Source organism: Pipistrellus hanaki (genome assembly GCF_964339955.1).
Source record: "Pipistrellus hanaki genome assembly, chromosome: 3".
NCBI classification, from domain to species: Eukaryota; Metazoa; Chordata; class Mammalia; order Chiroptera; family Vespertilionidae; genus Pipistrellus; species Pipistrellus hanaki.
The window spans coordinates 188,403,594-188,419,651 of record NC_140505.1 but is presented as its reverse complement, the minus strand read 5'-3'; the positions used below and the strand labels follow the sequence as shown (position 1 = coordinate 188,419,651).

At 67.0% G+C, this 16,058-nt stretch overlaps 1 protein-coding gene across 3 annotated transcripts in view; it reads right to left on the bottom strand.

Annotated features, from left to right (window-relative positions):
* FBLN1 (fibulin 1) overlaps positions 1-12,123 on the bottom strand; it is a 50,482-nt gene extending 38,359 nt beyond the window's left edge. The window contains exons 1-4 of one of the 3 annotated variants that reach the window (XM_084878127.1): positions 11,894-12,123; positions 3,707-3,812; positions 2,613-2,745; positions 240-411 (exon numbers count right to left, since the gene is read on the bottom strand). In XM_084878127.1, the coding sequence (XP_084734253.1) occupies positions 240-411; positions 2,613-2,745; positions 3,707-3,812; positions 11,894-11,963 (481 nt within the window). In that variant the 5' untranslated portion in view covers positions 11,964-12,123. The remainder of the gene's footprint in view (positions 1-239; positions 412-2,612; positions 2,746-3,706; positions 3,813-11,893) is intronic. The other 2 variants (XM_084878125.1, XM_084878126.1) reach the window with 2 other exon arrangements.
* Between the last annotated feature and the right edge of the window lie 3,935 nt (positions 12,124-16,058).

Below are 16,058 nucleotides of genomic sequence, written 5' to 3'. Positions count from 1 at the left end.
CAAGAGGGAATTCTGCCGGCCGGCGGCCTTCGGACCTGAGCTGTACGGCCGGCCGGCGCTCCGGGTGCCTGCCTGCGGCCCCCCTGCACTGGCACCGCCCGTGCCCACGCCGAGCGCGGCAATCCCGGCAGTGACTCAGCCTCTCCCCGCTCTCCTCTGCGCACGCACACACGCACCACCGCCTGTTCCTGGCGGCCCTGGCGGACGCGCTGCCCGGGGCGAGGGCAGGGGATAGTTACCTGGGTCCTGGAGGTGCCCGTTGTCTGCGGGGGCCACGTCCGGGGCCTCCTGGCCCTTGACGCAGCAGGCCCGGAAGACCAGGCCGCACTGGTAGCCGACCATGAGGTTGTACTCGCAGCTCTGGCCCTGGGCCTGGGCCGCCCGGCCCAGCAGGCAGCAGTGGCAGCACCTCTGCAAAGGGCGGGACGGAGGGGCAGTCAGACCCCACACCGAGTCCTCTGGCCCTCTGGTGCCCTCCCCTCCCGTTCCCATGCTCCTCCTGGGCCGCAGGCCACGTGCTGACCACCTCTCCTGGGGGCAGCAGACAGCGAGGCAGGCCGAGCCCACACATCTCCCAGGCCCCCTTCTGAAAGGGACCCTCACGGGGCTGCACCCGGACCGGTTCCATGGCCCTCAGCACCCTGGCCCTGCCGGCCCCACGCCTCAGGGAGAGGTCACACGGGCTCCTGCAGCTCCTGCGGGTCTGAGACCTCCCCTGGGCCGGAGCTGGGGCCGGAGCCGGAATGTGCACGTCTCCCTGGGGGGTTGGGGGGGGGGGGTTGGGCCCATAAGCAACTCATTTGAAAAGCCCAGGAACCTCAAACAAGCGTCAGGGAGAGGCAGAGTCGCTGCCTGTCCCCCGGGACCCCTGCACACCCCAGAGTCACACCTGAGCCCGGGGACAAGGCCCCTGACAGATGGAGGGCCCCTCAGTCTTTACTCTTAGAGGAGCCCCTTTCCAGAGGCCCACGAGGGGCGGGGCGGGGCCTCCAGGAGGGGCGGGGCCTCCACAGCCAGGGGGGGCAGACGGAGGCCCCTCCTCCACCTGGTGCCGCGTGAATCACCCTCCTGGAAACACACATCCCTCATCCGCCAGCCGGCCTGTTCCGCTCCCGCTAGAATGTTCCGTGCTCTCTTTGGACCTCCCTTTCCGTCTGGGGACACAGCGAGCTGCCTCTATCTGCCAGGCAGACGGCCCTGCCCCGGGAGGGGCCCCGGCCAGACCGCACCCCCCGCCCCCCTCACACACAGCCTCCTCCCAGGAAAGCGCACCGGCCGACAGGCTGGGCGGACAGAGGGGCGCCGGGCCCCCTCTCCACGGAACGCCGCTGGCCCAGTCCTGTGCAGAGGCCCACACAGCTCCCCGCGGGGCGCAGGCCCCACTTCCATCGCCTCCCCACCCCTCCCTCCTGGCGGGGAGCAGGAAATGCCTTTTCCAGGGCACTCAGCTCCTCCCTGGGCACCTCCAGCCATGCCCCCTGGCCAGCACCTCCCCAGCCCAGCTCAGGGCCAGCCCGGGCCCCACCCTCGGGAGCGGGGAGGGCGGGGGGGGGGGGGGTCAGCCCGGGCCCCACCCTCGGGAGCGGGGAGGGCGGGGGGGGGGGGTCAGCCCGGGTCCCACCCTCGGGAGCGGGGAGGGCGGGGGGGGGGGGTCAGCCCGGGTCCCACCCTCGGGAGCGGGGAGGGCGGGGGGGGGGTCAGCCCGGGTCCCACCCTCGGGAGCAGGGAGGGGGGGTCAGCCCGGGTCCCACCCTCGGGAGCGGGGAGGGGGGGGCAGCCCGGGCCCCACCCTCGGGAGCGGGGAGGGCGGGGGGGGGGGGTCAGCCCGGGTCCCACCCTCGGGAGCAGGGAGGGGGGGTCAGCCCGGGTCCCACCCTTGGGAGCGGGGAGGGGGGGGCAGCCCGGGCCCCACCCTCGGGAGCGGGGAGGGGGGGGCAGCCCGGGCCCCACCCTTGGGAGCGGGGAGGGGGGGGGGCAGCCCGGGTCCCGCCCTCGGGAGCGGGGAGGGCGGGGGCAGCCTGGGCAGCGCATCGTTTATCGCCGGGGAACGCGGTCTGGAGCGCCCACGCCAGGCAGAGGTGCCCCTTCCGGCCTGCAGCCCCGGGAGGTCTCCGCGTCCACGCCCAGCTGAGTGTCCGCTCAGCGCCAGCCCTCTGGGCCTGATGGACCCCTTCCCGCTCTGCCTCACGAGCCCTCCGGGGGCTGAGAAGCCACTTAGGAATGTGGTCCTCTGTGACCCTCAGTATCCCCTTCCTGTGGTTACGAAGGCCACATTATCAGAGGCCGGCCTGGGGGCCATTCTGAGCGCTGGGCCCTAAGGAGCCCTGGAGGGAGAGAGGCTTGAGGATCCTGTTCGGGGCGGGGGGACGGGGAGGACGGCCTAGAACTGAGAGGAGGTTCAGAAGGCCCGGAGCCCGGTGACCCCTGCTTGAAGGCCCAGGACTAGTCCTCAGGGCAAGCCGGCCCCTCCATCCGCCGCCCGGAGCCGGGCTGGGCTCCGTGATGACACGGGGAGGCGGTCCCTGCTGCTCCAGAGGGGCCGCAGGGGGTGTGGGGTGCCCGGCCGCGGCTGACGGGCGGCGCCGAGCGGGGGCCCGTGGGCAGAGGCTCACCGTCACGAACACGGCCTCCAGGCTGCCGTTGGCGGCGGGCACCGCGCAGCCGTCCTGCTCGTTGGCCAGGTTGATGCCCGTGGCGCAGTGCAGCTCCTCCAGCTGGCTGTGGCAGCACTGCTCCCGCACCATCCTGCGGAGAGGGCGCCAGACTGCTCTGCCAGGCTCCCCACCCTCACCCACACCACACCCTGACAGACACACACACACCCCCAACCCTCACCCGACACTCACACACACACACCATCACCCGACACACACCACACTCACCCCGACAGACGGACAGACATACACACCCCCCCCACCCGACACTCACACACACACACCATCACCCCAACACACACCACACCCTCACCCTGACAGACACACACACACACCCCCCACCCGACACTCACACACACACACCATCCTGCAGAGAGGGCGCTGGAGACTGCTCTGCCAGGCTCCCCACCCTCACCCGACACTCACACACACACCCCAACACACACCACACCCTGACAGATACACACACACACCATCCTGCGGAGAGGGCGCTGGACTGCTCTGCCGGGCTCCCCACCCTCTCCCGACACTCACACACTCACACCCTGACAGACACACACACACACCCTCACCCCGTCAGACAGACAGACACACACACCCTCACCCCGACAGACACACACACACACACCCTCACCCCGACAGACACACACACACACACCACTACCCATAACATACACACACAGACACACACCAAACACACACCACACACATATTCTCACCCCAACCAACACACACACACACACACACACACACACACCCTCACCCTGACAACACATCACACACACATCACACACACACCACACACATACCCTCACCCCAACACACACACACCAGACACACACACACACACACACACACCTCCCCACCCTGACACACACACATACCCACCCACTCACCCTGACCGACATACACCACACACACACACACACACACACACATAACACACACATACACACACACCCCCCACAGGGTGCACGGGGCAGCGAGGCCGTCAGGCGGGGGCAGGCGGGGGCGGTGGGCTCCTCCCCTCGGGGCCCCGGCCGGGGACGCACCTGCACTCCTGGGACTCGGAGGCGTAGGGCAGCGAGCAGTCCCGGTGCTGCGTGGCCGTGCGGTGTCCGTCCGCACAGCAGGCCTCCATGGGGACGTCTGCGCGCGCTGCGGGGAGAGGGGCTGGTGAAGGGCGACCCCCACCCCGTGCGGCCCTCCCACAGCGTCCCCCGGAGGCTCCTGCAGTCCCCACGCCAGCACCAGCTGCTCTCTCTCTCTCTCTCTTTTTTTTTTTTTTTTTTTTAAATATATTTTATTGATTTTGTACAGAGAGGAAGGGAGAGAGATAGAGAGCCAGAAACATCAATGAGAGAGAGAGTCATTGACCAGCTGCCTCTTGCACACCCCCTACTGGGGATATGCCCGCAACCAAGGTACTTGCCCTTGACCGGAATCGAACCCAGGACCTTTCAGTCCCCAAGCCGATGCTCTATCCATTAAGCCAAACCGGTCTTGGCTGCTCTCTCTCTTTTTTTAAATATATTTTTATTTAGAGAGGGAGGGAGAGGAAGAGAGGGAGAGAAACATCAATGATGACAGAATCGTGGATCGGCTGCCTCCTGCACGCCCCCCACTGGAGATTGAGCCCGAAACTCAAGCAAGTGCCCTTGACCAGAATCAAAACCAGAACCTTCAGCCCACAGGCCAAAGCTCTGTCCAGAGCCAAACCGGCTAGGGCTATTTTTTTTTCTTTTTTTTCCTCTGATTTTTAGAGAGAGGAAGGGAAAAGGAGAGAGAGAGAAACATTGAGAAGAGAGAATCATTGACCGGCTGCCTCCTGCACGCTTCCTACTGGGGACTGAGCCCACAAGCCAGGCACGCACCCTGACTGGGAATCGAACTGGTGACCTCTGCATTCACGGAACGTGCCAACCACTGAGCCACACCAGCAGGGCCATGTCCATTTCTTTAGTCACTCGACAACTCATACTAGAAACCCACTGACCCCCGGCCAGAAGCACCCCCCCCACTCCCTCCCTGAAAGGCCTAAACCCCAACCAGGACCTCCCGAACCCGGTTCTGAGGGCCCCGCCCACACGCTGGACACGCAGACAGGGACCTGCCCGGGCGGGGACCCTGGCTCCACGGCCCAGAGGGCGAGAAGGACGGGTGCTGCTGACAGAGGCCTGACTGAGCCGCCGTCCACGACTGAGCCCCTCCAGGCCAGAGATGGTCTGTGCCAGGAAACATGGCTGGTGCAGAATGGAGGAGGGGGGACATGGGGGTTCCAGCGGGGCTGGTGCCAAAATGGGGGACAACCGAGGACGGCCCTCACGGCTGGACCAGGACTTGGCGGCGATGGGACAGGGCTCTCCAGCCCCCGGCGCACCCCTCGGGCCGCTGACCCCATCGTGCGGGAGGAGCAGAGGTGGCAGGTGCCCTCAGCCAAAGGAGCTTGCGTGGCTGGAGTGTTGGCACCGCAGCCTGTGCGGTCGGGGGGGCCCCGGGCTCTGAGAGACTTGCATCCTGGGCACCCCGGGGCGAGTCCTGCCAGGCCGGGTGTGTTTCCTTCGGGCTCATTTGTCCTCCAAGGCCGGGCCCTCGGGTGGCCCCGGAGGAGGATCACTCCTGGGCTTAGCAGGAGGCCCAGCCCCAGGAGCCCTGGCCTGGATGCCCTGCGGTCGGCGCCACGGCCCCTGCAGAGCACCTGGGCCCGTCCCGCGGGCGGAGGAGGCCCCGCAGCTGCCCGGAGACCACCGTCAGCGCCTGGGAGGTTTCGGCTCCAGCTCGGACCTCCAGGCCAGGCCGGGTTTGGGGCAGTGGCTGCACCGGTGTCCAGGGGGCGTGTCCTGCGGGCTCCAGCCCCCGCTGCCCCAGGAGCACTGTCTAAAGCGGCAGCTAAAAGCCAGAGGGCCCCCACGGTGCCAGCACCACACAGCCAGGAGGCCTGAGAGGCAACGGGGCACCACACCCAGAGATGCCGACGGGAAAGCCTGACCCAACAGAACCGGGCGGCCCGCAGAGCCTGGGCAGCCAGCATGGCCAGCCTGGCCTTCCCGCGCTGCCCAGCTCCTGCCCGTTCACCATGCCAGGCTCGGAGGCGGGGAGGGACGCAGCGGAGACGGGGAGCCCGGCCAGGGAGACGCGGGGCCATCAGCGCTGGCTGTGCCCGGTGGGTCTGCATCCCTCGCAGGTGTCACGTGAGGGCACCCAGGAGGGGGCAGGGGTCGGAGGCGCGGGGCCCTCGCACCCGGGAGCCGGCACCTGCCCCAGGCAGACGGGGTCCAGCACAGAGAAGAGTGGGCGGGCATGAGAGCAGCACGGCCCGGGCGGGGGGGGGCGGGGGGGGGACACGCTGAGGGTCCCCACGGAGCTCTGATGAGCCCACCCGCCCAGTCCTTCCCGGCGGAGGCCTGAAACGCAACCAGTGGCCACCACCCACCAGCGCTCAGGCCAAAACAGCGGGGTCAGCCTGAACCCCTCTTCCCCCTCCGCATCCCCACGCCCAACCCCTCGGCATGTCCTGCCCATTCTCCCGCCAAAGGCCCTAGATCTGCCCACTCCTCGCCGCCCCCGCTGCCGCTCCTCCAGGCCTGTTAGCCCCGGGGCCTCCCTCTGCTTCTCGTCTCCCTGGGACCCACCCACACGGCAGGCCAGGGACTCCTCCCTGCGTGAGGCCCGGTGCTCCCGTGCAGCCCACCGTCTCACCGACGCTTCAGCCCCTCGCCGCCCACCCCTCCGCTCCCCCGGGGCACGCTGGTCTTCCGTGTGCCAATCCCGAGAGGAGTCATCCCCCCAAGTGCTCCTCCTGCCACCATGAACCCGGGCCTCTGGGCCCCGAGGCTGGTTCTGGGGTCTTTGCCGCTAACCAGGACCCAGCCCTCCACCCTGCCCGATGGTGTCCCCGCGGAGTGGCCGGGAGCTGGCAGTCGCGCACAGCACAAGTCCCAGCCCCTCCTCTCAGGGCAAAGGCCCCGGGCCCGTCCCCAGGAACGAGCAGGAACAGGACCTGAGCAACGCCCGGGCGTCCGCATGGGGAGCTGGGCCGGCCCTGCTGCACCCGGACCCTGACGGCCAAGCGCACCCCCTCCATGGAGGTGCCAGGAAAGGGTGACTCTACCTGTGGGCAGTTCCAGAGCCAGCAGCAGGGGAGGCCACATGCCAGGAAACCACGTGCTCAGGAAGCCACGTGCCCAGGAGGCCCACGTGCCTGGGAGGCCCATGCCCGGGAGGCCTATGTGCCCAGGAGGACACGTGCCCAGGAGGCCCACATGCCTGGAGGCCCACGTGCCTAGGAAGCCACGTGCCCGGGAGGCCCACATGCCCAGGAAGCCACGTGCCCGGGAGGCCCATGTGCTCAGGAGGACACGTGCCTGAGAGGCCCACGTGCCCAGGAAGCCATGTGCCCAGGAGGCCCACATGCCCGGGAGGCCCACGTGCCCGGGAGGACACGTGCCCAGGAGGCCCACATGCCCGGAGGCCCACATGCCCGGGAGGCGCACTGCGGCCTCCGGGTCCTTGGGGTGAGGGTGGGGGGCTCGGTCCCCCCAAGCGGCAGCGAGGAGGGCCGCCCCAGGCCACACTGAGGAGAGGCAGGCCGAGCCCAGTGCCGGGCTGGATGCCCGCCAGCCGCCCTCCCACCAGCACAGAACGGGCTGGGCTGCTGACCGCCACCACGGCAGGTGCCGCCACCCTGGGGACCCGCCAGGCCAGCCGCCAGCCCGCAGAGGCCCAGGCGGCTCCCCTGCCGGTGGGACCACGTGCTGACAGCCCCGGCTCAGGAGCCCAGGTCCTGTGTCCTGGTCCCTGTTTACGCCCCACGGTGGCCAGGAAGCTGTGTGGCACGCTGGGCCTCGGTGTCCGGGCCTGTGACAGGAGTGATCGTGCTCCTGCTTCCAGTGGTGCTGAGGAGCCCACGGGTGACCGCCAGGGCTGTCCGACGTCCCCGCACAGAGCACGGTCCCTCCGTGTCCGAGGAACCGGGTGCAGAGGGCGTGGGGTCGGGCAGGCTCTCTCAGTCACCCTGAGAATGGCTGTCTCCAGCCCCTGGAGTGTAGGACCTCGGACAGCAGGGGGACAGCGGGGCAGCCGGCCCCCCTCCTGCCGCCCAGCCTCGGCTGAAGCCCTGGGGGTGGAGGAGGCGGGCGGGGGAGGAGTGGCGGCCAGAAGACGCCAGCCCTGGCCCCCCACCTGCCGCACAGGGTGTCGTGGGACCGATGACTTAGCCTCCAGCCGCACCCCCTCTCCTCTGAGCTCCCTCCGGGGTCTCGGGTCCCAGAAAAATGACAAAACGGATGCCCTCCCCGCACTGCATTCTGCGGCCACACTGCTGATCATGACCAGAAGCCATACCACCCACACAAGCACTTGTTCATGAAACTCTGATAGTTCACTGTTCTGCAAAAGGAAAAGCTTTCTTTTTATACATATGTAAGGTATCGGTTCTTCACGGAGAGGAAGGGAGAGGGGTAGAGAGCTGGAAACATCGATGAGAGAGAATCATCCATCAGTTGCCTCCTGCACACCCCCCACTGGGGATCTGCCCGCAACCAAGGTACATGCCCTTGACCGGAATCGAACCTGGGACCTTTCAGTCCGCAGGCTGACGCTCTATCCACTGAGCCACACCGGTCAGGGCTGGAAAAGCTCTCATTGTACGAAGCGCACTGGCAAAGTAACTGCCCCGAGGAGAACTGGCTCCATAAAACTTCTTCACCTGCAAAGTTGCCCGCACCCATCGCTCCCCAACGCCCTGAAGGAAGGGGCTGCTGGTGCCGCCCTCAGCACTGCGTGCTCCCCAGGCTTCAGGAGGGGGAGAGCTTCTGGAAGCTTCTGGGAGTCCCACTCTCTCTCTCTCTCTCTCCACCCTGGGCCTTTGCCCATGCCATTCCCCCTGCCTGGAGCACCCTCCTCCCACCTCTACCCACCAACCCAGCCTCTGCCTCTGCTCTCCACACCCCCGCTGGCAGGCTGCTTCCTCCAGGAAGTCCTCCGGGACTCTGCCAGTTAGACTGGATTTGTAATTATCTGGATGCGCCCCCGGGAGGAAGGGCCAGGCCCAGCCTCTCCCCTGCTCATCCCCTAGACCAGTGGTCGGCAAACTCATCCGTCCACAGAGCCAAATACCAACAGCTCAACGATGGACATTTCTTTGGAGAGCCACATTGTTTAAACTTAAACTTCTTCTAACGCCACTTCTTCAACATAGACTCGCCCAGGCCGTGGTGTTTTGTGGAAGAGCCGCACTCAAGGGGCCAAAGAGCTGCAGGTGGCTCGCGAGCTGCAGTTTGCCGACCACGGCCCTAGACCTAGGATGGCGTCTGGCAGAGCTGGTCCTCGGTGGGTATTTAGCGACAGGGGGGCTTTGCGTGGCTGTGGCATTGACAGCTGCCAGTTCAGTGGCCTGTGGGCCTCTTTTCGTGGCTGGAGAAGGTCAGTGTGAGCGCCGTCAGAGCCAGCTAGGGGGACAGGAAAGGGGACCACACAGCGGAATAATAACGCAGCCCCGGGCAGGTGGCATCCCCTGTCCCCTCCCACCCAGGCTGCCTGTGACTCTAGTTTCCTTCCTCTCCGTGAACCAGTGAGAAAACCTCCAAACCGCCCCGGGGGCTTTTGGCTGTGGTGCCCGCCAGCACCCGGAGTCCGGAGCTGGGGAGGCCGGCAGTGCCGGGAGGGGCGTGCTTGGAGCGGTGAGCCCCACAGCAGAGGTCCTGGGCTGCCCACAGGCCCGTCTCCTCTCCATGCACTCGGTGCTCCTGGGGCGCCCACGGCCCACTCGCGCCCCCCCCCCAGGAGCCGTCCAGGATCAGCAGGGGCCGCCCCGTGTGTGCGCCAAGCCCTGGTCCTTTGTTCTCCTTCCAGGCGCTGATTAGGGACCTGCTCTGTAATCAGCGGAGCCAAAGGCCAGGAAAGTCTTGGAAAAAGCAGAGCCCCCTCTTCTCCCCTCCCTCCCACCCGCTCTCTCTGGGTAAATCCCCACGAGGAGGAGCGCGGGTGTGTGTGTGTGTGTGTGTGTGTGTGTGTGTCTCATGACCTTGGGCATGACCTTTGTCACGTGGCCAGGTCACCCATGAGTCTCAGCAGATGGGCAAAAGGACTCAGACCTGCTGGCTTTGCCCGCGATTGCTTTTAAACTGCTGGGAGGGGAGGGGGCCCCTGGACCCCCCCAGCTCCGCGGCTGCAGCTGCAGAGAGGGGGGCCCGGGCCCCGGCCGCCCAGTGCCCCTGTCCCCCAGCCAGCGCACACCTCTAAACACAGAGCCCCCCGCCCCCGGGACACAGCGGCAGCAGCCAGGGTCCTCATGGGGGCCACGGAGAGGGCTCCCTGCCCACGGAGGTCAGGGCCACTGTGCAACCCCAGCCTCAGAGCCTGTGCCCTCCGCACCGGCACGGCCAGGCCGCAGGTGCGCCCGCGGGCACCGCAGCAGGGGGCGTGGCGGTGGAGGCGGGGCCTCACCTGTAACACAGGGGTCTCAGGCCCCTCCCACTTCCCACAGGAGGCTCTCGGGGGCCCCCAATCCGAGCCCCGCCCCCCGTGAGCATCACTGCAGTTGGTGGTCCCCCAACGCCCGCCTGCCCGCCCGCCTGCCCGCGCACTGCTGCCCACACGGGCTCCTCCCAGAGGCCCCTGGCCCTGCGGGGTCAGGACGGCTCTGCTGCGGTGCCGAGCCCTGCTCCCCTGCGCCATCCCCCCTGCAGCTGCCCAGGACACGCCCAGGACGGAGCTGGTGCCCCAACAGCCAGAGCTCCCAGAGGTCGAAGGTCGGACAGTCAGTGAGCCAAGACACTCCTGCCAAGCGTGCCCCCTCCAGCCCCTCCCTGTGCCCTCCCTGCCCCTCCCAGCCCCTCCCTGCCCCTCCCTGCGCCCCAGGCCAGCACAGCCGGGGCCAATGACCTTTGACCTAGGACAGGGCGGTCACCTGGGAGTTACAAGGAACTCGGCACACTCAGAGGTGAGGACTCTGGGACTCGGTGGCCTCTGACTCCGGAGGGCTGGGGCGGCCACCAGAGCCCCACAGCTCAGCCCCCGAGATAAGGGGCCTGGTCCGGGGTGGGGGGCGGGGACAGCCTGGGCCTGGCTCCGGGGAACAAGCTGCTGGAAGGCAGGCCTGGCTGATCACTGATAAGTCAGCAGAGAGGTCAGAGGTCATGGCTCTGATGGGAAGGGCACTGTGGTTCCCCACCCCCACCCCTACCCTCAGGGGCGAGGCCTAGAGGAATCCAGGAGAGATGAGGGCACCGCACTGCGCTCCCATCCCTAGGGTGTCGGCCCTGGGGGCCTGAGCCAGGGGCCTGCTGCTGGAGACTCCACCCACGGGCATCCGGTGGGCTTGGTGTCAGGTGCCAGCCGGGCTGAGAGGGAGCTGGCAGAGCCTCAGTCTGGGCCGGTGCCCAGGGAGGGCAGGCGGGGGTTCCCCCCCACACAGCTGTCACCCTGACACCCCCGATCGCCCTTTCTCTCTGACGTCTTCAGGCCCCCCTGTCACCTCCACCCCACCCCCACCCCTGTCACCTCCACCCCCACCCCCACCCCTGTCACCTCCACCCCCACCCCCACCCCCTGTCACCTCCACCCCCACCCCCACCCCTGTCACCTCCACCCCCACCCCCACCCCTGTCACCTCCACCCCCACCCCCACCCCCTGTCACCTCCACCCCCACCCCCACCCCTGTCACCTCCACCCCCACCCCCACCCCCACCCCTGTCACCTCCACCCCCACCCCCACCCCCTGTCACCTCCACACTCCCCCCACCCCTGTCACCTCCACCCCCACCCCCACCCCTGTCACCTCCACCCCCCCCCCACACACACACACACAGGTTTCGTCAGTTGGACAAGTCCCTGTTCTCCACCTCCGGCTCAGTGTTCTCATCAGCAAACTGGGTACAACCGCCCTCAGCTGGTGGAGGCGGGCGCAGCGCCCAAGATATGCCTCCCTCCTGGCACCCAGGGAGCCAGGGCGCGGGCAACCCGCTGGGCCTCCTCTCCCCACCGCTCCGAGCCCGGCCGGTGGGTGGCACTGGCACAGGGTGGGCGTTGTGGGTGCCAGCTGGCCTGAAGGAGGGGGTGCCCCTCAGACAGCCGGGTGTGGGGAAGAGCTGGGGTGAGTGTGGGGAGGGAGGGGCCCGGGCACCGCGCAGGGCACCGCGCAGGGCGTACCAGCTGGGCGCCGGCAGCTCCCGGACCTCCGGGGCGCGGGCTGAGTTGGGGGACACTCACGAGGGGCGCTCCCGGGCCCCCCTCCTACCTGCGGCGGCGGCCAGCAGCCAGAGGCCGGCGAGCAGCGGCAGCAGCGGCCGCGGGGCCGGGCGCTCCATGGGGCCGGCGGGCGGAGGCGCGGGCTCCGGGCGGCGCGGGGACTGAGCGGGGACTGAGCGCGGGGAAGCACGGGGTGGAGACGGTGCGGGGACAGGGCGGCGCGGTCCTCACTCCTCCTGGAGCCTCCGCTGTCCCGGAGCCGCCGTTCAATTATCCCGCCCCGAGGAGGCGGGCGGGGCGGGGCTGCGGGAGGCCCCTCCTCCCCCCGCACCCCCACCGGGTGCCCAGGGCGCGGGCCCTGCTGGAGGGGCGAGGACCCCAAACTTCCTGGAGGGCCAGGGGGGACGCACTGGGGAGGCACCCCCGCCCCCGGTGCAGCCCCCCACCCTCCGGCCAAAGGTCAGCACCGGGGCTCCGGAGGGAAGGGCGGGTCCCGGGGTGGAGGCGCCCTTTGGGGCGGGGATAGGGGCGGTGTTCCCTGGGGGCTCCCCGCAGGACAGGCCCTGCGCACCCTGTCTGTGTCTGCTGGTTCCCGGCCCCCAGCCCCGCGTGCCCATCGCCCCCAGGTCTGATCTCCCCCAGGTCTGATCGCCCCCAGGTCTGGTCGCCCCGAGGTCTGGTCGCCCCCAGGTCTGATGCCCCCAGGTCTGGTTGCCCCCAGGTCTGGTCGCCCCCAGGTCTGATGCCCCCAGGTCTGGTCGCCCCCAGGTCTGGTCGCCCCCAGGTCTGATGCCCCCAGGTCTGATCTCCCCCAGGTCTGATCGCCCCGAGGTCTGGTCGCCCCCCAGGTCTGATCGCCCCCAGGTCTGATCGCCCCCAGGTCTGATCGCCCCCAGGTCTGGTCGCCCCCCAGGTCTGGTCGCCCCGAGGTCTGATCGCCCCCAGGTCTGATCGCCCCCAGGTCTGATCGCCCCCAGGTCTGCAGGGCGGCGGCCCCAGGTGCTCCCCGGACGGTGGGACGGTGCCCGGGAGAGGCAGGCAGACTGGCTGGCACCCCCCTAGGAGCCAGGGGGAGCCACGCCCGCGGGGAACAGAGCTGCATTTGGTGTGGGGAGCAGCCTGCCGGGCACCCAGGAGGGCCACTGCTTTGGGTAGGAATCCACGGCTGCAGCCTCCGGGGGTGACGTCTGTGAGGCCATGCATAGATTTATTTAAAAACACACAAACAGGAAAGGAGTGCGGTGAAAGTGCGGAGTGAGGGGTGCGATCCACAGGAGCCCCCCCACCCCCAATGTGTGGGTCCCCGGCCGGAGAGAGGCCGCGTGTGCAGGAGGGCAGGGCCTGGCCCAGGTGCTCACACTGTGTCCCGGGCCCAGTGTCAGGCGGCGGGTGGAGGCGGGAGGGCGGGGCAGGGCAAGGCAGCCTGGCCCTGTGCTCAGTGGACAGAGCCTCAGCCTTCCGGTCCGATTCCGGTCAGGGCACAGGCCCGGGTGGTGGGCTCCATCCTCAGTGGAGGGTGTGCAGGAGGCAGCCCAGCCATGACTCTCTCCTCATTGATGTCTCTCCCTCTCCCGCTCCCGCTCCCTTCCTCTCTGACATCAGGGAAAACGAATTGAGGAGGAAAACAGGCAGTGACACTGCGCAGAGCTAGAGCAGGGCGGCCTCCTGGACGCCTCGGAGGCTCCAACATGGAGTCACTGTGTCCAGGGCTGTCAGGCCTGAGCTGGGGTGTGACAGGAACGCCCCAGACCACGCTGGAGCGAGGCTGTGTCCCCAGGCGCACCCCGACCTCAGCCGGCTTCCCCCCCGGCAGGTGAGGCCCACCCTCCGCCACCTGTGGACCCGCCTGGACCCGCCTGGGCCCAGACGTCCCGCCAGACACTCACTCCGCTGCTGCTGCCCCCCCCCCTCCCAGCGGCTCCACTGCCTTCCCCGAGGCCTCCCCTCGCACCCGGCACTGGACAGCCCCCGCGGGTGCAGTGGCTTTTTCCGGGGCCTCCGTGGCTCCCGGCACGCACCGCGGAGCGCCCACGGCTCTGGAGCCACAGCTCCTCCCCCCGCACAGCCTCAGCATGGCCCTCAGGCTCCGTGTCACCGCACAGCCCGTGAGAAAGAACTCCCTGTGGAATCCCGTCTCTGAGGACAGACAGGTGCCCCGCAGCGGACGGTGGCCGTGGCTGGGTTGACCTGCATAAGGAAGCTGGGGAGGGTCTGTCCTTTTTAACTCTGGCTGTTGGTTACCATTGAGAACGTATCAAGCTGTTCACATATGGTATGTCCCTCTTCTTCCTTTTTTTTTTTTTTAAATATATTTTATTGATTTTTTACAGAGAGGAAGAGAGATGGATAGAGTTAGAAACATCGATGAGAGAGAATCACCAATTAGCTGCCTCTTGCACACCCCCTACTGGGGATGTGCCCGCAACCAAGGTACATGCCCTTGACCGGAATCGAACCTGGGACCTTTCAGTCAACAGGCCGACGCTCTATCCACTGAGCCAAACCGGTTTCGGTTCTCTTCTTCTTTTTTAAAAATATATTTTATTGATTTTTTACAGAGAGAAAGGGAGAGGGACAGAGAGTTAGAAACATTGATGAGAGAGAAACATCGATCAGCTGCCTCCTGCACACCCCCTGCTGGGGATGTGCCCACAACTAAGGTACATGCCCTTGACCGAAATCGAACATGGGACCCTTCAGTCCAGAGGCTGGTGCTCTATCCACTGAGCCACATCGGCTAGGGCTGCCCCTCTTCTTTTTATTTTTTTAAAATATATTTTTATTGATTTCAGAGAGGAAGGGAGAAGGAGAGATAGAAACGTCAATGAAGAGAGAATCATGGATCGGCTGCCTCCTGCATGCCCCACACTGGAGATCGAACCCGAAACCCGGGACGGGCAGTGCCCTGTCCTGGATGCATGTTAGATTTAAAAATCAAAGGCAAGCCGGGACCGGTTTAGCTCAATGGATAGAGCATCGGCTTGGGGACTGAAGGGACCCGGGTTCGATTCCGGTCAAGGGCATGTACCTTGGTTGCGGGCATATCCCCAGTAGGGGGTGTGCAAGAGGCAACTGATCGATGACTCTCTCTCATCGATGTTTCTAACTCTCTATCTCTCTCCCTTCCTCTCTGTACAAAATCAATAAAATATATTAAAAAAAAAAAAAAAATCAAAGGCAAGTCCTGGCTAGTGCAGCCAAGTGGTTAGAGCGTCGCCCCGCGCATGGAAGGGCCACAGGTTAGATGGCTGGTCACGGGCACGCTCTGGTTTCCAGGTTTGATCCCTGCCCCAGTGGGGGAGGCAACCAACTCATGTACCTCTCCCACATCAACGTTTCTCTCTCTCTTTCCCCCTCCTTCTCTCCCTTCCACTTTCTCCGAACATTCCATGGAAAAAACACCCTCGAGTGAGGATTAACAAAACAGCCCCCAAACCAAAGGCAAACAGCTCCTCTCCCCACAGGAGCCTCAGAACCTCGGGGCTCCCTCTGGGGCGCCCTGCTACCTGCCTCCTTCCCCCAGGAGAGGAGGCCCGGCCTGGCCCCTGAAGGCGAGCAGAAGGGCGGGAAGGGCTTCCTGGCAGAGGGAACAGCGTCTGCGGAGGGGAGGGTGGCAGAGGCCCTGGGCCGCGTGGGCCGTTGTGACGGGGTGGGGTTTGGCTAGGGTCCCGGCGGGGTGAGCCCTGCGGGCAGCTGGCTGTGGGATGGAGACAGACTGTGTGCTGTGTTTGGGCCTGTGAGGAGGCCGGCCTGTCCGAGAGGGAGCGGGAGGCACTCAGCCTTATTTCCTCCGCCCGCACGCGGCTCTCGGAGGCCTGTGACCTCTGCAGGGGAGGAACTGGGGCTCCGAGAGGCGAGGTCACGGGCAGACTCTCATGACGAGCGGACCCGGGGTTTGAGTCCAGGACATGGGTCTCCCGGCCCCGGGCGCCTGTGGGGGCTCTGTTCGTCAGGGACCCCACGGCAGGCCCGTCCCCGTCCGTGAGGAGGCGGCCTCGCACGTCTGGCCGGGGGACTGCACCGGGGCTGTGCCAGGCGGGCTCTCCGGCCCGGCCTCGGGCTCAGGCACACAGCTCCGCTCCGCCCGGAGACCCACTGCCCAGGACTGACCTGGCGCTGGCAGGGCCTCCCCCCCGGCTCCGGGCCGCGTCCCGGCTAATCTGGGCCGTTTCACGGGCAAAGGAAAGGCGTCTCGGGGCTCGGCGCCGCGTTAA